General features: G+C 48.4%; 1 protein-coding gene across 1 annotated transcript in view; it reads left to right on the top strand.

The window, feature by feature from the left end:
• Slc6a19 (solute carrier family 6 member 19) overlaps positions 1 to 14,700 on the top strand; it is a 19,419-nt gene extending 4,719 nt beyond the window's left edge. Inside the window, exons 2-12 of the mRNA XM_005356714.2 lie at positions 2,791 to 2,931; positions 4,021 to 4,158; positions 5,983 to 6,164; positions 6,508 to 6,618; positions 6,994 to 7,106; positions 9,840 to 9,968; positions 10,112 to 10,268; positions 12,010 to 12,214; positions 12,317 to 12,476; positions 14,167 to 14,329; positions 14,497 to 14,700. Coding sequence (XP_005356771.1) covers positions 2,791 to 2,931; positions 4,021 to 4,158; positions 5,983 to 6,164; positions 6,508 to 6,618; positions 6,994 to 7,106; positions 9,840 to 9,968; positions 10,112 to 10,268; positions 12,010 to 12,214; positions 12,317 to 12,476; positions 14,167 to 14,329; positions 14,497 to 14,700 — 1,703 coding nt within the window. The remainder of the gene's footprint in view (positions 1 to 2,790; positions 2,932 to 4,020; positions 4,159 to 5,982; positions 6,165 to 6,507; positions 6,619 to 6,993; positions 7,107 to 9,839; positions 9,969 to 10,111; positions 10,269 to 12,009; positions 12,215 to 12,316; positions 12,477 to 14,166; positions 14,330 to 14,496) is intronic.
• Positions 14,701 to 15,695: the final 995 nt, after the last annotated feature.

Raw genomic sequence — 15,695 nt, 5'->3', positions numbered from 1 at the left:
AGCTAGTTCCAGGACAGGCTCCAAAGCCACAGAGAAACCCTGTCTCGAAAAACCAAAAAAAAAAAAAAAAAAAAAAAAAAAAAGAAGACAGAATGTGATGATGTTGGGAGTAAATGTATATGAAAATTCTCCTAAGCATTGTGATTTCCCCAAAGCTCCTGTCACCTCTTCCCTGTCACCTGCAGTCTGTTGCTGGCTTTCCTACAAGATATGTGTAGAGATGAAATCTGGCCTTCATGGAAGCAGAACTTTCCATCGGGCAGCACTGGTCTGTCCTTGTTCTAATGGTCCCCAAGTACTTAACCTTTTAGTCTGTCCATTGTCATGAGGCATCTCCGGAGATAGGTCACCTTCTGTCTCGTTCTGCTCCAGCACTGGCCTACCACTGCTTCCAAATGCCCACACAACAGCATATTTCAATGGTTCATTCCTAACAGCTCAAAATCTGAGGTCAAACGTGATAGCTAAAGTGTCTCCTCAGGTGAGAGGGAATTTTGATGGGAAGATTGCCACTGTAGGTTTAGAGAGGACTTTATGTATTTTCTGTTTTCCCTGTGTGAGAAAAACATGATTATTAAAATGCACCTCTTGGCCATTTTTAAAGGTCCTGTTTAATGGATTTAAGTGTTTCTGTCTAAGTACACAGCATCACCACCATCTACCTCTGGAACTCTCGTCCTTTCCAATCGAAACTGTCACTGTTATCACCACCCCACATTGCTTCCCACCCCTGCAGCCTCTGTTCTATGGTTTCTTTACTTTTTTTTTTTGGTTTTTCGAGACAGGGTTTCTCTGTGGCTTTGGAGCCTGTCCTGGAACTAGCTCTTTAGACAAGGCTGGTCTCGAACTCACAGAGATCCGCCTGTCTCTGCCTCCCGTGTGCTGGGATTAAAGGCGTGCACCACCATCGCCCGGCTGTTCTATGGTTTCTCCGTGCATGTTGTCTCCAGGGTCCTGCGTGGCATTCCATTTGGGTTTACAGCGACTGGTTTTTTGCATAATTCAACAAAATTCTCCTCCTTCCTCCCCGTGTATGAATTCCCACAGTATGGATAAGACATGGTGTGTTTACCCACTCAGCCACGGAATGATGCTGCTGTGAACATAGGTGTCAAGCGTCTCTCTAAGGCTCTGCTTTCAGTTCTCTTGGGTACCTAGAAATGGAATTGCTGGATCCCATGATGGTTCTATGTCTAATTTTTTCCCCTCTGCATAAACTTACAATTTTATTTTCTGCTTTTGCTGCTATCTTCATGGTATAAGGCGATACCTCATAATTCGGACTTAAATTTTCTGCTCAGTGATGTGAGTGTCTTCTCAAGTGTTACTAGAATCTGTGTTTCTTTTCTGGGTCAACATCTCTTGGGGGTCTGTGATCATCTTTAAGCTGGATTTTGTTTGAGTTTTGCCTCTAAACATCCTGAGAAATTTAATATCTCATCAGGCTTGTAGTTTGCAAACATTTTTCTCTTCCACAGGTTGACTTCTCAACTATGTTGATAATGGTAGCTCTTCTTTCTTTCTTTCTTTCTTTCTTTCTTTCTTTCTTTCTTTCTTTCTTTCTTTCTTCTTCCTCCATTTTTTCTTCCTTCCTTCCTTCCTTCCTTCCTCCGTCCCTCCTTCCTTCTCCCCTCTCTCCCTTTTCCTCTCTCCCTCCCTCCTCCTTCCCTCCCCCCTTTCTTACCTTCTTTCTTTCTTTTTGGAGGCAGGGTCTCTCTACACAGCTCTGACTGTTCTGGAACTCACTAGGCAGACCAAGATAGCCTAGAATTCACAGAGATCCTCCGGTTATGATTAAAGGCATGTGCCACCATGCTCAGTTTTTTTTTCAGTTGGGGTGTGTGTGTGTGTGTGTGTGTGTGTGTGTGTGTGTGTGAGCATTCTGCCTGCATGTATGTGTGTGTATCATGTGCACACCTGGGATCAGATTCCCTGTAACTGGAGTTATAGATGGTTGTGAGCCCTGTGTGGATACTAGAACCTGAAGAAACCTATTGTAAGAGCAGGTATTCAGCCTCCTTTGAGCCATCTCTCTAGTTTCAATGTTATTTGGTATACATCATTTAAACTTTTTTCATTAATGTGGTTTTTTAGAAACATAATTAATACACAGGACACCACTGAAGAGTCTTAAAACACAGGAGAGACACACTTCCTAATATTAGGGTTAATAGGTCTATAGTACAAAGGGTTTGCACAGATGAGGGCAACGTGGCCAGTTATCTGAGACCATTATTGTACTGATTACACTTTGAAGAATACATACCAGTGATCAAAGATGCTCCAGCCAGAGGGGTGCTCGCTTCCTCCCCTAGCTGCCACCATCACCAGTAAAGATCCCTTCTCAGGCTGCTACCTGACAGCAGATTTAGCATTAGTTGACTGTGCAGTGACACACTGTCCACAGAGCAGCTAATCTCAGAAGCTGTGACTCTGCCCCTCTGTTCCCAAGGCTCTGGCCAGTAAGGGGCCTGGGGCCAACTCATCCTTGGTCAGTAGGTGCCTATGTGTTTTTGTGTTATTGTCAGTGAGCCTGGAGGCAAGGTTAGGGGCTCTGTTAAATGACAGCATTCTTCAAACCAGCAGGGGGTGCTACCACATGTGGCAAGACTGTCCACCAAAGACACCTTCTGAGCTGTAAAGTTGGCTGCTGCTTACTACTGCATATCGGCTCTCTTCAAGTGCCATCAGGGTGTTTGTGGTATCTAGTCAGTAGAACAAAGCTTTTAAGTGCCTGTCCCCAGGTGGTGTTCTCACCTGTAATGACATATTCTGTCTCTTCCCATCCAGGAGCCTTCATGATCCCATTTCTCATCCTTCTGGTACTGGAGGGCATTCCCTTGCTGCACCTGGAATTTGCCATCGGCCAGCGGCTACGCAAGGGCAGTGTGGGTGTGTGGAACTCCATCCACCCAGCTCTGAAGGGTGTAGGTATGTGTCAGTGCTGCCAGCTGGACTGAGGTTTACAGGGCCTTAGCTTTCACAATTGGTTCCAGGCTCACGTTCTACCAGAGACCCTCAGGAATCCTTCACCAGAATCCATGAGAACGTGGGGTGCAGCATCTAGGCTGAGTTACTCATGGTCGGCCAGCAGAGGTCTCCCTCGTCTCTGCTGGGTGAGAACAGTTAACTCCTTCCTAGGGCAAGAGCCTCCACGGCCAGAAGGGGGAGCTGCTCTGTCCACTCCCACACTCTCGGCAAAGACACCCAGTACTGCCCCCCCATCCAGACGTGGTCACTCATTTACAAACTCTGGCCTAGAGACAGCCTCACTAAAAGGACATGGCTCACTGAGAGGTCAGAATGCAGCTAAGTGGTGTGGATCTCCAGCCAGGCAAGAGAAGGGCAGGGTCCACGGACAGAGAGTTCAGATGTGTTTATCCCAGAAATCCAATTCTGGACAACCCAAAGCACACACAATAGTCACTCCCTGATATCAAGCTCCTTCCTGCCCTTGTCACCCCACCCCTGAGTCTCTGGCTCTTACATGTTTGCTCTTCCTTCTCCTTCTTTTCATGCATATTTGAATTTTACTTTCACAATCAAAAAAGCATGTTCACGAACCACTAACTGGTCAGTCTGTTATCCCAGATACGGAGCCAGTGCCCACCACAATCTCTGCTTGACTTTCTCACTGGTTCCTGGCAGAGATTTTCCTGAGTCTATCCACTCTGTCTTGGGACTTGTCAAGTGGGCCTCGCTGAGGCAGATCCACCTCCCCCAAAACTGTCAAAAGGCTCTTTGCAAGGGCTCTGTGACCACTGGCCAGGATACATCTTTTGGGGCCATGGGTGGAGCAGGTGGGGGTGCAGAGTGCTGGGACCTTGAACTCACTTAGGTGATCATACAGGTGGTACCACACTTCTAGGTCTGGCTGTATCTGCTCTGCGGGCTATGGAGGAGCAGGCCCCTCCCAGGGTCCTACTGTCCTTCGGGGGGGGGGACAGTAGAGATCGGCATCAACACACTCACCTGCTAGAGATACTTGTGCACCCTCCAGAGTGACATCTCTCCCCACAGGCATTGCCTCCATGTTTGTGTCCTTCATGGTGGGCCTGTACTACAACACGATCATCGCCTGGGTCATGTGGTATTTCTTCAACTCCTTTCAAGATCCTCTGCCATGGAGTGAGTGTCCACTCAACGGAAACCAGACAGGTAAGCCCTTGGCCCTAGGCAGTGGAGTGGAGTTGCCATCCCCCAGCCTCAGTTCCATCTGACAAACTGTAGCTTTCAGGAGAGTGGAAGAAATGGTTGCTGGCACCCTTCTTAGACAGTCCTACCTCGTGATCAGATGTCCTCTCATTTTGCAAGGACTGGACACTTAGAGACCAGGGCTAGCAAATTCCAGAGCATCTTTAAGGAAACAGAACATTTAAAAATTCATGTTGTAGGAACCAGGCAGATAGTGCAGTCAGTTTAAAGTGTTTACCACAAAAGCATGAGGACCCGAGTTCAATCCCAAGCATTAACATAAAGAGTCAGGCATGTGTCATCTGTGATACCTGTAAGCTAGGAAGCAAAGGCAGGAGGATCCTAAGGCCTTGCTGGTCATCCAGCCTAGTCTAATTAGTGAGCCCAGGTTCTGGTGAGAAACCCTGTTTCAAAAAATAAGATGGATAAGGGGCTGGAGAGATGGCTCAACAGTTAAGAGTTAACAGTTAAGTGGCTGCTCTTCCAGAGGTCCTGAGTTCAATTCCCAGCAACCACATGGAGGTTCACAACCATCTACAATGAAATCTGATGCCCTCTTCTGGTGTTCAGGCATACATGCAGATAGAACACTGCATACACAATAAATAAGTAAATAAATAAATATAGATAAGTCTTGAGGAATGATACTCAAAAAATGATATCTGGCCTTCACTCATGAACCTACACACACAAGAACACACACACACAGATCCACAGGCATACCTATTACCTCAACATTTGAGAAGCGGAGGTGAAAGAATTAGGGCAGTGTGAGGCCAGCATGGCCCACACTGTGAGCTCCAGGTTAGTACGGGCTTCAGTATGAGACCCCCTCACAACAAAACAAAACTGAAATTCACAGTCCAAGAAGGAAACCTTAAACATGATGACTTCCTATGTCACACTGGTCACATGACTGAGACCATCAGGAGAGGAGTCATGGGAAGTGTGCTGATGGCTCCAATCAGGCGTTGAGATTAGAGGTACAGGTCCTTGGTAGGATGTTTCCTGTTTCCCTTCTCCCTGCTCCCTGGGTCTCTGTACAAAGAGGCCCTTTCTGCCTCAAGTGTCCTTTGCCAGTCTTATCTTCTCAGGCCCCTCTCCTGTGGACAGAGAGAGGCACAGGTCTTTGCCCATGACCTATGGGGCACGTTGGCTCACAGAGATCATATAGCTGTAGAGGGACATGAGCAGCCTGATTCATAACTACTGTCCTGACTACCATAGAGTAGCTCTGAGGATTTCACATGAACCCTCAGGATGGGTTCCTGTTTGTCAAAGGATAAGTCCTCCCCAGGATCTTGATTGGTCTCTTCTGGTAGGAGAACCCCAATTGGTTTTTTGAGGACAAGATGCTTATGGTAACATGAGGTAACATGGAGTTAAATTGTAGTGATCACGAATGGCCACAGAGTCCCAAAGACCATCTGCTGTTTTTAGTGATGGTAGGGGCCTTCTTCCAGGATTCAGGAAGGAGCTGGGCTCACACCAGAGCCCAACAGTGTACCTTAGCAGACTTCACTTAGACCTGAACCTATGTACAAAGAGGTGTGTACAAGCACACACATGGGAGTGTGTGGTGTGTGGATACAGATGCATGGGCGTGTGTGTGTTTATGAGTGCCCATGTGTATATGCGTGGCTATATGCACGTGCACAAGTGTATTCCTCTCGTGAATGCCTCAGACCCTGGCTATAATGTTTCATGTTGCTGTTTTCCCTGACTTATTCCTGGCTTGTCCCTACTCTTGACCCACAGCTTGATGTGTGTGCTCCTCTGCTTCTGCAGGCTACGTGGAAGAGTGTGCCAAGAGCTCTTCCGTGGACTACTTCTGGTACAGGGAGACTCTCAACATCTCCACGTCCATAGATGATTCAGGCTCCATTCAGTGGTGGATCCTGCTCTGCCTGACGTGTGCCTGGAGTGTGCTGTATGTGTGTGTTATCCGCGGCATTGAGACCACTGGGAAGGTACGGTGTGCTGCTGACCATGCAGCCTCTTGTCACCAATCTTGAGGGTCCTCTGTCCCTGGGCCTACACACGTGAGGCCTTAGCTGGATTTGGTGGTGTCTAAGATGCCTTTTGAGCACACACTATAAAGCTTTGTATAAGGTTAATCTGAGACCTTTCTCCAAATGAATCAGAGAAATTTCTCAGCAAGAGAAATTGGAAACGGGAAGAGTGAGGCCCAATCTCCTCTGCACTGAGTTGGGGTGACCCTGGCAGAGGGAAGAACGTGGCCTCCTGAACCAGTCCCTTTTCCTTGCCTGACCAATGGTCTACCCCTCGTGACCCCACTACCATCTCTCGTAGGCTGTGTACATCACCTCCACTCTGCCCTATGTGGTGCTCACCATCTTTCTCATTCGTGGCTTGACTCTGAAGGGTGCCACCAACGGTATCATCTTCCTCTTCACACCCAATGTGAGTCTCTATCATCTACCTCTTCCTTTTCACCTCCAAAATAAGTCTCTGCCATCTGCCAGCTGACTAACCCCAAACTTCAGATCCCATGGAAGAAGTCCATGCTGGGTTCTCTTGGCTTCAAGATCAGCTTTTTTTCTATATGGTGGCAGCTAACTGTCTGATGCCCAGACCAGGCCCTAGTTAAGAAGGGTCTGGAAAATGTTCAACCTATTCATGGGCCTTTAACATACATGTCCCGGATAGGGACTGTTGGGTGGCTTGACTTCTTTCCTCTGTGTAAATGGTATCCAGTGCTGTGGAAGGAGCTAACTTCTTCCTCAGTGGAGGGGGAGTCCCGGTCCCTGCACTCACAGCTGAGTCCCTGTATGACAGATTACGGAACTGACCAACCCCAACACGTGGCTGGATGCAGGTTCTCAGGTCTTCTACTCCTTCTCACTGGCCTTCGGCGGCCTCATCTCCTTCTCCAGCTACAACTCTGTGCAGTGAGTATGGAGTTAGAGGGAGGGCCCTCGGGAATAGGGGCTGGGGGGGGGCCCAGGAGCACCTTGGTTCTGGAGTCTCAGCTTCCCTGTCAGACCATGAGGAATTCTGCTGTGCGGTTAAGAAGGAGAAGGAAGGTGCTTTCTAAAGCACAGCACCGGTACCAGTGCTGGCCAGTGTGACTCAGCAGCTGCCTTCTGACCAGTCCTGTCCAAACACAGAACAGGGCTGACGGGAAAAGCAGGTACAGGCTTTGAGAGGATCTCCCTTTGCTGGGTCCTTGGATGATCTTTGCTGCTGGGTCTAGTATGCTCCCTTCTCCACTCCAAACTTGATGCCCACATCATTCCCAGCCTGCCTCAGAACTCACTCCAGGCCCTAGGTATGTTGGTACCCCCAAAGCCCACCCTGAACTCAGGTCAGATCCTGAAGATTGTGACCTAGCCAACTTCAGACATGCATCCCTTCCTGGCACCTTCTGGAACCCTAAGCTATGAAGAGCCCCCTCCTCAGGCCCCTTTAACATTCAGGGAGGATATAGGTGGCATTTATTGTTTTCCACAAAGGCTCAGGGAGCACCAGCCAGGCTTGACCAGTGGTGGGTAAGGGATAGCAGTCGAATCAGATCGTTTGAGGTGAGACAGTGATGGGTAAGGGATAGCAGTCGAATCAGATCGTTTGAGGTGAGACAGTGATGGGTAAGGGATAGCAGTCGAATCAGATCGTTTGAGGTGAGACAGTGATGGGTAAGGGATAACAGTCGAATCAGATTGTTTGAGGTGAGAAGCCCAACAGAGAACTGTTAGAGCTGGGCAGGAAGTGGGAGGAGGCTGCTGGTAGATCAAACAGAACTTCCTAGGCTCAGGGTAGGCAAGGCCGTGGAGAGACTCAGGCAGCAGACAGAGACAGAGGCAGGGTAGGTTCTGGGTGTGGTCTGCAATAGTTAAAACACTGTGGGTTGTCTGTTCTTGGAGGGTATGGTCCATGGTCTCTGTGATCTGGGAGGGCAGGCCTTTCAGAGAATGTGCTGGAGCTGGATAGATGGATAGGCGTTCTGGCTAGACCATGGCCTTTTAGTTACCGACTGATGGGTCCCAGACTTCAGAAGGCCTCCTCTGGGGCCATGTAGAATGTCCTCGAAGGCAACCCTGGAATTGTCACTTGCAGATGGAGCCCAAGTAGAGCTGTGGGTGAATTGCTTTGATAACATTTTTATTCAGCTTGTATTCTGTGCAGTTCACCCACATTAGGCTGCGTGAGTTGACCCACATGAGTCCAATGGCCTTACTGCAGTCCAGAGTCCGTGAGCTCCCACTAGCTCAGGTCAGCCGTCTCTGTGGATTGGCTGCTTCCACTCTTGTAGTTGTGAAGGATGCTTTGCTGGATGCACCGTTGCTGCGTTCTGGTGTATACCTGGGAGGAGACCTGCCTTTATACCACCCCGTGATGGGTCAGCTAAGGACTCACCAGGCTGCTCTCTGAAGCATGGCACCACTACAAGTTTCCTTCAGCTGTGCAGGGTGGCCTCAGTTTCCCTTTCTTGTCAACTTTGTGGTCATCTGTGTTTGCGGGGGGTAGTCTTCCTTTCAGGTGGGAGGTGGTGCCGTGTTGTAGTTTGACATGCACTTTTCTGATGGCTTGTATACTCTGTTGTTGACATAGCATAGAACACCATAATGACAGTTGTATTGGGGGGTTGGGGTTGGAACATCAGGGTATGTTCAGGGTGTACTGAGTGTCTCCAGATGGTACTCTAGAGGACCCAATCAGGAAGTCAGTGGGAGGTCTAATAGGGCTGAGGGTAAAGGCCAAAGCCTTGTGTCTTCCCCTGATCTGTGGCCACATCTTCCATGCCCCTGAAGTCAGGAATGCACAGCCCTGTGCTGCCTCAGGGCATAAACCCGGGACTCTCAGATGGTTAGAAATACATCTGGGACCTGACCCTAGAACATTCTACCCTGTTCTGGGGGTGAGCATCCACCCTGCTGTGATGCACAGATACTGCAAGGCCAGATGGCCAGGGTGGCTCTACCCTGCCCCAAATACCAGCCAGAATGGTCAAGTCCCATCTGGAAAATTCTAGGATCTCTTTTCATCCTTTTGACTCCAGGCAGGTAGCTCACCCAGCCCTGGGTTCTCTCAGATATTGGGCTATAGACTGAATTGCTTTTATAAATACTAATACATAATTGCTCTAATAAACAAAACCAAATGGTTTAAATAAATAAAACCCCATCTTTAGGGAGGCCTGGGTTGGGAGAGAGTTTCAAGCAGTAGACAACCTGTCTTGGTCTCCTTCTTTAGCCCCTGTGGACCTCTGTACCTGGTAGTGAGAGGTCAGGGCCTGTCCCTTCTGTGAAGCTGACAAAGGTGGGATTTGATTCTAGGAATCTACAACTCTTGGTATCCTGGGCTTTCAGAGGGTCTGCATAACCATGGTCAGTGTGGGCGGGAAGATTGGAACACAGTAAAGAAGCCAGCAGCCTGGTTCAGGGTCAGGATACAGCACAGCCCTCTGGTCACCTTGAGTCCTCAGCGCCCACATGCGCCCAGATGATAGGACCTGGGTTTCCCTATATCACATCAGCCTTCCGTTCGCTGGTGAGGGCTCAGGAACCCCGTCTTAGACCTGATCACGCTTGCTCTGCTGTGCCGCATGCTGACACCCAGCCAGGGGATGCCCTCATCTGTGATTCAGCCATGTTGTCCTGTGATGACACCACTCTTGTCCTCAGCAATAATTGTGAGATGGACTCTGTGATCGTGTCCATCATCAACGGCTTCACATCTGTGTATGCGGCCACCGTGGTCTATTCCATCATCGGCTTCAGAGCCACCGAGAGCTTTGACAACTGTGTCAACACGTGAGTTGCCACCCTAGCACTTCGGGCTGCATCCAGAGGGCATGCACATAGACCCCAGTCCTCTTTGCCCAACCCTTGCTGGTTCAGCTTTTGGGAAGCTCCCACCTAGAACACACACAAGCAGCCCTTTTCGTCACTACCAGAAACATCCTGACTCTCATCAATGGGTTCGACCTGCCTGAGGGCAGTGTGACTGCAGAGAACTTTGAGACCCTTCAGCAGTGGTACAATGCCACCAATCCTGAGGTCTATGCACAGCTGAAGTTCCAGACCTGTGACATGAACGCCTTGCTTTCTGAGGTAGGTGTGGTGATGTCCAGGCCGTTAAAGCCTCATGTGGGGGCAAGGGGAGGGATCCTCTTTTGGTCTTTGTGAGTCATACACAGGGCCTTTGCACAGTTAGCATCTTACCCTTAGAAGTGGCGGAAGTTAAAAAGCAGGCAGGAGAAAGGAGCCACTGTTCAATAATCATGACCCTCCTGGCACTGCTGGGACTTGAGTCCTCCAGCCTCTCAAAACAATTATATAAAACACCCCCTGCTTCTTCCTTCAAACCATCCCATGCTTCTCCTCACTCCTCAGATTCATGACTTCTTTTCTTTGATTATTATATATAATATACATCTGTATTATATGTGTGTACATAATCTATATACATATATAACATGTATATGACACACATACATGTATATATATTAATGTATATAGATATTAATACAACCTGTTGAGTTCATTTACCGTTGCTTGTATGAATATTATTGCAGGGTTGATCACTTGGTATGGTATAACAAACTAGGAGGCTTATCTCTGGGGACTTCTAAGTCTCTTGCTCTCAGCATCCCTTAGTTGACTCTTATTTCTTGTTTAGGGGGTGCCTGCCTCCCTTCCCTCTCCTCTCAAGTGAGATTTAGATTTCTCCCTACCTCGTTAACATGTCTATTGGTGTTACTCTTGTTCAGGTCTTGTTTAGGCAGGTATTATGGGTGTTGCTTCCTTGTCATAAAAGGGAATACCACAGCTGTTTTCCTGGTCTTTGGGCTCTTACATCTTTCTGCCCCTTCTTTCATGATGTTCCCTGAACCTTGGGTACAGAGTTGTGTTGTAAATGCATCCACTGGGAATGGGCACACCCAAGATCAGTTGTTTTCTGCATTTTGATCAATTGTTGTTTTTTGTAGTGGTCTCTGTCTGATGCAAAGAGAAGTTTCTTTGATGAAGGGTGAGGACCACACTCACCTGTGGGTATAAGGATAGTTATTTAGCATGTACTTAGGAAGTTAGGGTTAGTGAAGTAGAAGAGGTTCTTCTTTTAGATTCACGCCTTCACTCGTCTGGGGGAGTTGGCTTGGTCCAATGCCAGCCATGATTTTCCTCCTCTTGAATGGGCCTTCAGTCCAGTGAAACAGTGGTTGATTAATGACAAGGGATGAATGCTACTGTTGAACCTTTTGGGATCATTGCTGTGGCTCATAAGCCGAGGAGGACGATTGTTTGCTTTCCTCCCTTGGCAGCTTGCTCAGTACCTTTAGGTGCTATGAAAGTTGGTCCTTGCGGAGGAGATTTTCAGGTCATATCCAGCTGGACTCCTCTGAGTCTGTTTCCAAAGTGCATAGTGTCTTTTTTTTTTTTGTATACACACATATATTTATTTATTTATTTATTTTTTATTGAGAAAAGGAAAAAAAACAAGTTTCCACCTCCTCCCAGCCTCCCATTTCCCTCCCCCCTCCTCCAACCCTTCTCCCACTCCCCCCACTCCTCTCCCCCTCCCTCTCCAGTCCAATGGACAGTCAGGGTTCCCTGCCCTGTGGTAAGTCCTAGGTCCTCCCCCCTCCGTCTATATTTAGGAAGGTGAACATCCAAACTGGCTAGGCTCCCGCAAAGCCAGCACATTAAGTAGGATCAAAACCCCGTGCCATAGTGTCTTCAACAATAGGGGCATACTTTCAATTTCTGGGAGGCAATCAAGGGAAGCAGCAGTAGCTGATACAAGAGGAGGGAGAGGGGCAGAGAGCTTAGGTGACCTTGTGGATCGCTGCAGGGTGTGGAGGGCACAGGCCTGGCCTTCATTGTCTTCACTGAAGCCATCACGAAGATGCCAGTGTCCCCGCTGTGGTCAGTGCTCTTCTTTATCATGCTCTTCTGCCTGGGCCTCTCCTCCATGTTTGGGAACATGGAGGGGGTAGTTGTGCCCCTTCAGGACCTCAATCTCATCCCTAAGAAGTGGCCCAAGGAACTGATGACAGGTATGTATGACACCTACTGTCTAAGGGAGACCCGCTTATGCCCCGCATGGCAATGGTGGGTGTAACCTTGTAGCCACAGCTCTGCTTCCTGTCTGGCCACAGGTCTCATCTGCTTGGGGACGTATCTCATTGCCTTCATTTTCACACTGAATTCGGGCCAGTACTGGCTCTCCCTTCTGGACAACTATGCTGGCTCTATCCCTCTGCTCATCATCGCCTTTTGTGAGATGTTCGCTGTCGTCTACGTGTACGGAGTGGACAGGTATGAGGGATGGCTTTGTGTCAACAAACCATCTTTAGCAGAAAAGCGGAGTCACAGAATCCAGGCTAAGCTGGACCAGACAGGTAGGGATCAGGGAGGTAGGTGTGCCCCGGCACAAAGCCTTCACTATTGTGCAAATGAGTGCAGAGTTCCTTCTTAGGAGTGGGCTAGCATTGGCTTAATCCTGGCACTTGGTCCAAGAGGTAGAGAGAGACCACAGGATGAATGGTTGGCTTTGCTGAAGTGGTACCTCCTTTCTTTTAGATGTGATCTAAATAGTACCTCTAACTCCCAATAGCCCCTGCTACCTATCCAAAGTCAGGTGTACTAGAAACTGACATGTAGTAACTTTGGGTGCCAGAGAAAGAGAACGCAAAAGAAAAACTCAGACACGTCTGACTACACAACTTAAAAAAAAATCTATAATCTAACTCTAAATATGACTTCCAGTCTGGACCTCCAAAAGCAGCACTGGGGCCAGAATGAAGGTAGGGAGAAGGTGGGGAGTAAGGAAGGAGACAAGGTGGGAAGTGAGGAAGGGGAGAAGGTGGGAACTGAGGAAAGGGAGGGGACTCAGGTTCTGTAGTACATGGACCTCACATGTCCTGAGGCAAGATGAAGCTCAATGCTTTTCATCTACTTGGAGTCTACATCAGGGGTACTTCTGGAATTGCACATAGACGATGGGGGACTCAGCAGCTATCTAAGACTTATGCACAAAAAGGCAGGGAAGACCACCATTAGGGCCACTTCCAACTGTCAGCTTGACCCAACATCTCGGAGCATCGTTATCATTGCTGGGTAGGGATCCAGGAAGCTACATCTTGAGGAGAAGCTGTATTGCGACCACTCTGGTTTAGTGTGAGTATCCGTTACAATGACATTTTTCTGGAGGTGCTGTTCTGGGAAACCTGTCTGAAGTCACTGTAAAGTGAAGTCCACTGGGGACATGGACAAGGTTAGATCAGCATGAGAGGAGACCAGACTCTAGCAGGCTGAGAAAGCAATGTGGAGGCCTGAGGAGCACAGGGCCAGCCACGTGACTTTTGTGATGTTTGGAAGCATCAACAAGAAACATATGAACTGACATGCACAGTGGTCTGAATTCCCACACAACTGTGAGCAGCATGGTGAAGGTGATGGCCCAAAAAGAAAGACCAGACTAGTGATGGGCTCAAATGGCCTGGTTTCTCAGAGGTCCTCACTGAGCCTATACCTAAGTCCTAGTGTCTACTGGGGCCCTGGATAACTCGTCAGTTTGTTCCGTATGTCTCATTCTGATCACAAATCCCCGCCTACTGAAGGGATGCTGCCACAGAGCAGGCTTCGAGCAGGTCAAGAAATTGTGGATGTCACCGAACTCGGGGTGCTGCTGCTCACACAAGAGCCGCCAAGTCTTGTGTGCATTAGGGGGGGAGTCGGAGGGTCCGCTGTTCTCATTGTCATATAACAGGGAGTGGGTGAGAGTAAGAGACCTCTGATGATAAACTCCTCTCCCAGTGCTGTGGGAACGCTAAGAAGCTTGGTGGCAGCTGCTGACAGTGACAGCCTAGGACCCCTCTGAGTGCAGGCACATCTTTGCCCAACTACAGTATCCCAAGATGACAACCATTGTCCACATATATAAAACTGATCAGTCAATCTTCCTTCATGAGCTTCCAGTGATCCTGCCCTCTGGCCTCTACTGCAGGTTCAACAAGGACATCGAATTCATGATTGGCCACAAGCCCAACATCTTCTGGCAAATTACATGGAGAGTGGTCAGTCCACTGATCATGCTGGTCATCTTCCTCTTCTTTTTTGTTATTGAGGTTAAACAACAACTCACGTATAGCATCTGGGACCCTGACTATGTAAGTACCCAGGCAGCGGCTGTGTGGAGAGGGAGGAGAGCTGAGGGGGAGGAGGCAAGCAGTGGGGCACGAGGGTGGTAGAAGGGCTCCATTTCAGAAAACAGAAGGTGAGATCATAGGCTCTGTAGACTCTTTTCTCCATCTGTTATCTGTGAATCTCTCCCCAGGAGGAATTCCCCAAAATGCAGAAGATCGCATATCCCAACTGGGTGTATGCGGTGGTGGTCATTGTGGCCGGGACACCCTGCCTCGCCATCCCTGGCTTTGCCATCTACAAGCTCCTCAGAAATCGTTGCCAGAAGTCTGGGGACCATCTCGGGCTGGTCAATACAATGTCCACAGCCTCTGTGAATGGTGACCTAAAGAACTGAGTGGGTCTAGCAGAAGATAAGGCAGAAGATGATACACGGAGGAGAACAAGAGACAGGACCCTTGGGGGAAGTGGGCAGTAATGTGTGTGAATGTATCCATACATCATACAGAAGTGTATACAAATGCTACACAAACATGTGGGGCACATAATAATAGGCATATTTATGTGTATATAGCAGTTGCACACACTATATATGTATAGAGGTGTATGTACATATATGGTATACGTGCGCATAAATATGTATATATATAAATGTGAGTTTGTGTGTGCATGTTGTGCATATGCGCATATATACTAGGAAGTCCCCATATATTTGTGTATACATGTGTATATCCACATGAGTGTTATCTGTGTGTATATATGCCCATGTGTCAACATATGTGTGCACACATGTGATGCATATGTTCACACGTGCACATCTATAGATATGTATATACATCTGCATACGTCCATAAACCTATGTACATATATTTATGTGCATATCTTCATGTGTGAAATTTGCGTGCTCCATATGCACATGCATGTACATGTACACTTATGTTTGTGCATTGCATACAGGCATATGCACACGCCTATGCTATCTTTGCACACATGGTACACATGTAAAAATGTTTTTACATGCTCATGATGGAAGTGCTCTGGCTTGGTTGTCCTCCTCTTGCCCTCAATGTAGGGCTTGAACTCCAGCCTGGGAAACACATAGCCCAGGACCCATCTTACACTGCAGATTCCTGGCAGAGGGTCAAAAGTGAAGATATGGAGGCCCTGGGTTGGTCTCCTTCCCTCTGTAGAGGGCAGGAGATGAGGCTATGAAGCTGGCTTGGCTCCTGGGCAGGTGGTCCTTGTTGAATCCCAGCTGATCCCCTGCCCCTTGCTGTGAGTGCTGGACCAAGTTCATTGAATTAGAAGTCTGGGCCCTTCTGCTCCTTAAGGAGAAGCACAGGAACTGTTGGGCTGCAAGGTTCAGAAGCTTTGTCTCGGTCAGACCTGGCA

This window comes from Microtus ochrogaster, chromosome 19 (assembly GCF_000317375.1).
Source record: "Microtus ochrogaster isolate Prairie Vole_2 chromosome 19, MicOch1.0, whole genome shotgun sequence".
Classification (NCBI taxonomy): domain Eukaryota; kingdom Metazoa; phylum Chordata; class Mammalia; order Rodentia; family Cricetidae; genus Microtus; species Microtus ochrogaster.
This window is presented reverse-complemented; position numbering and strand designations above follow the sequence as displayed.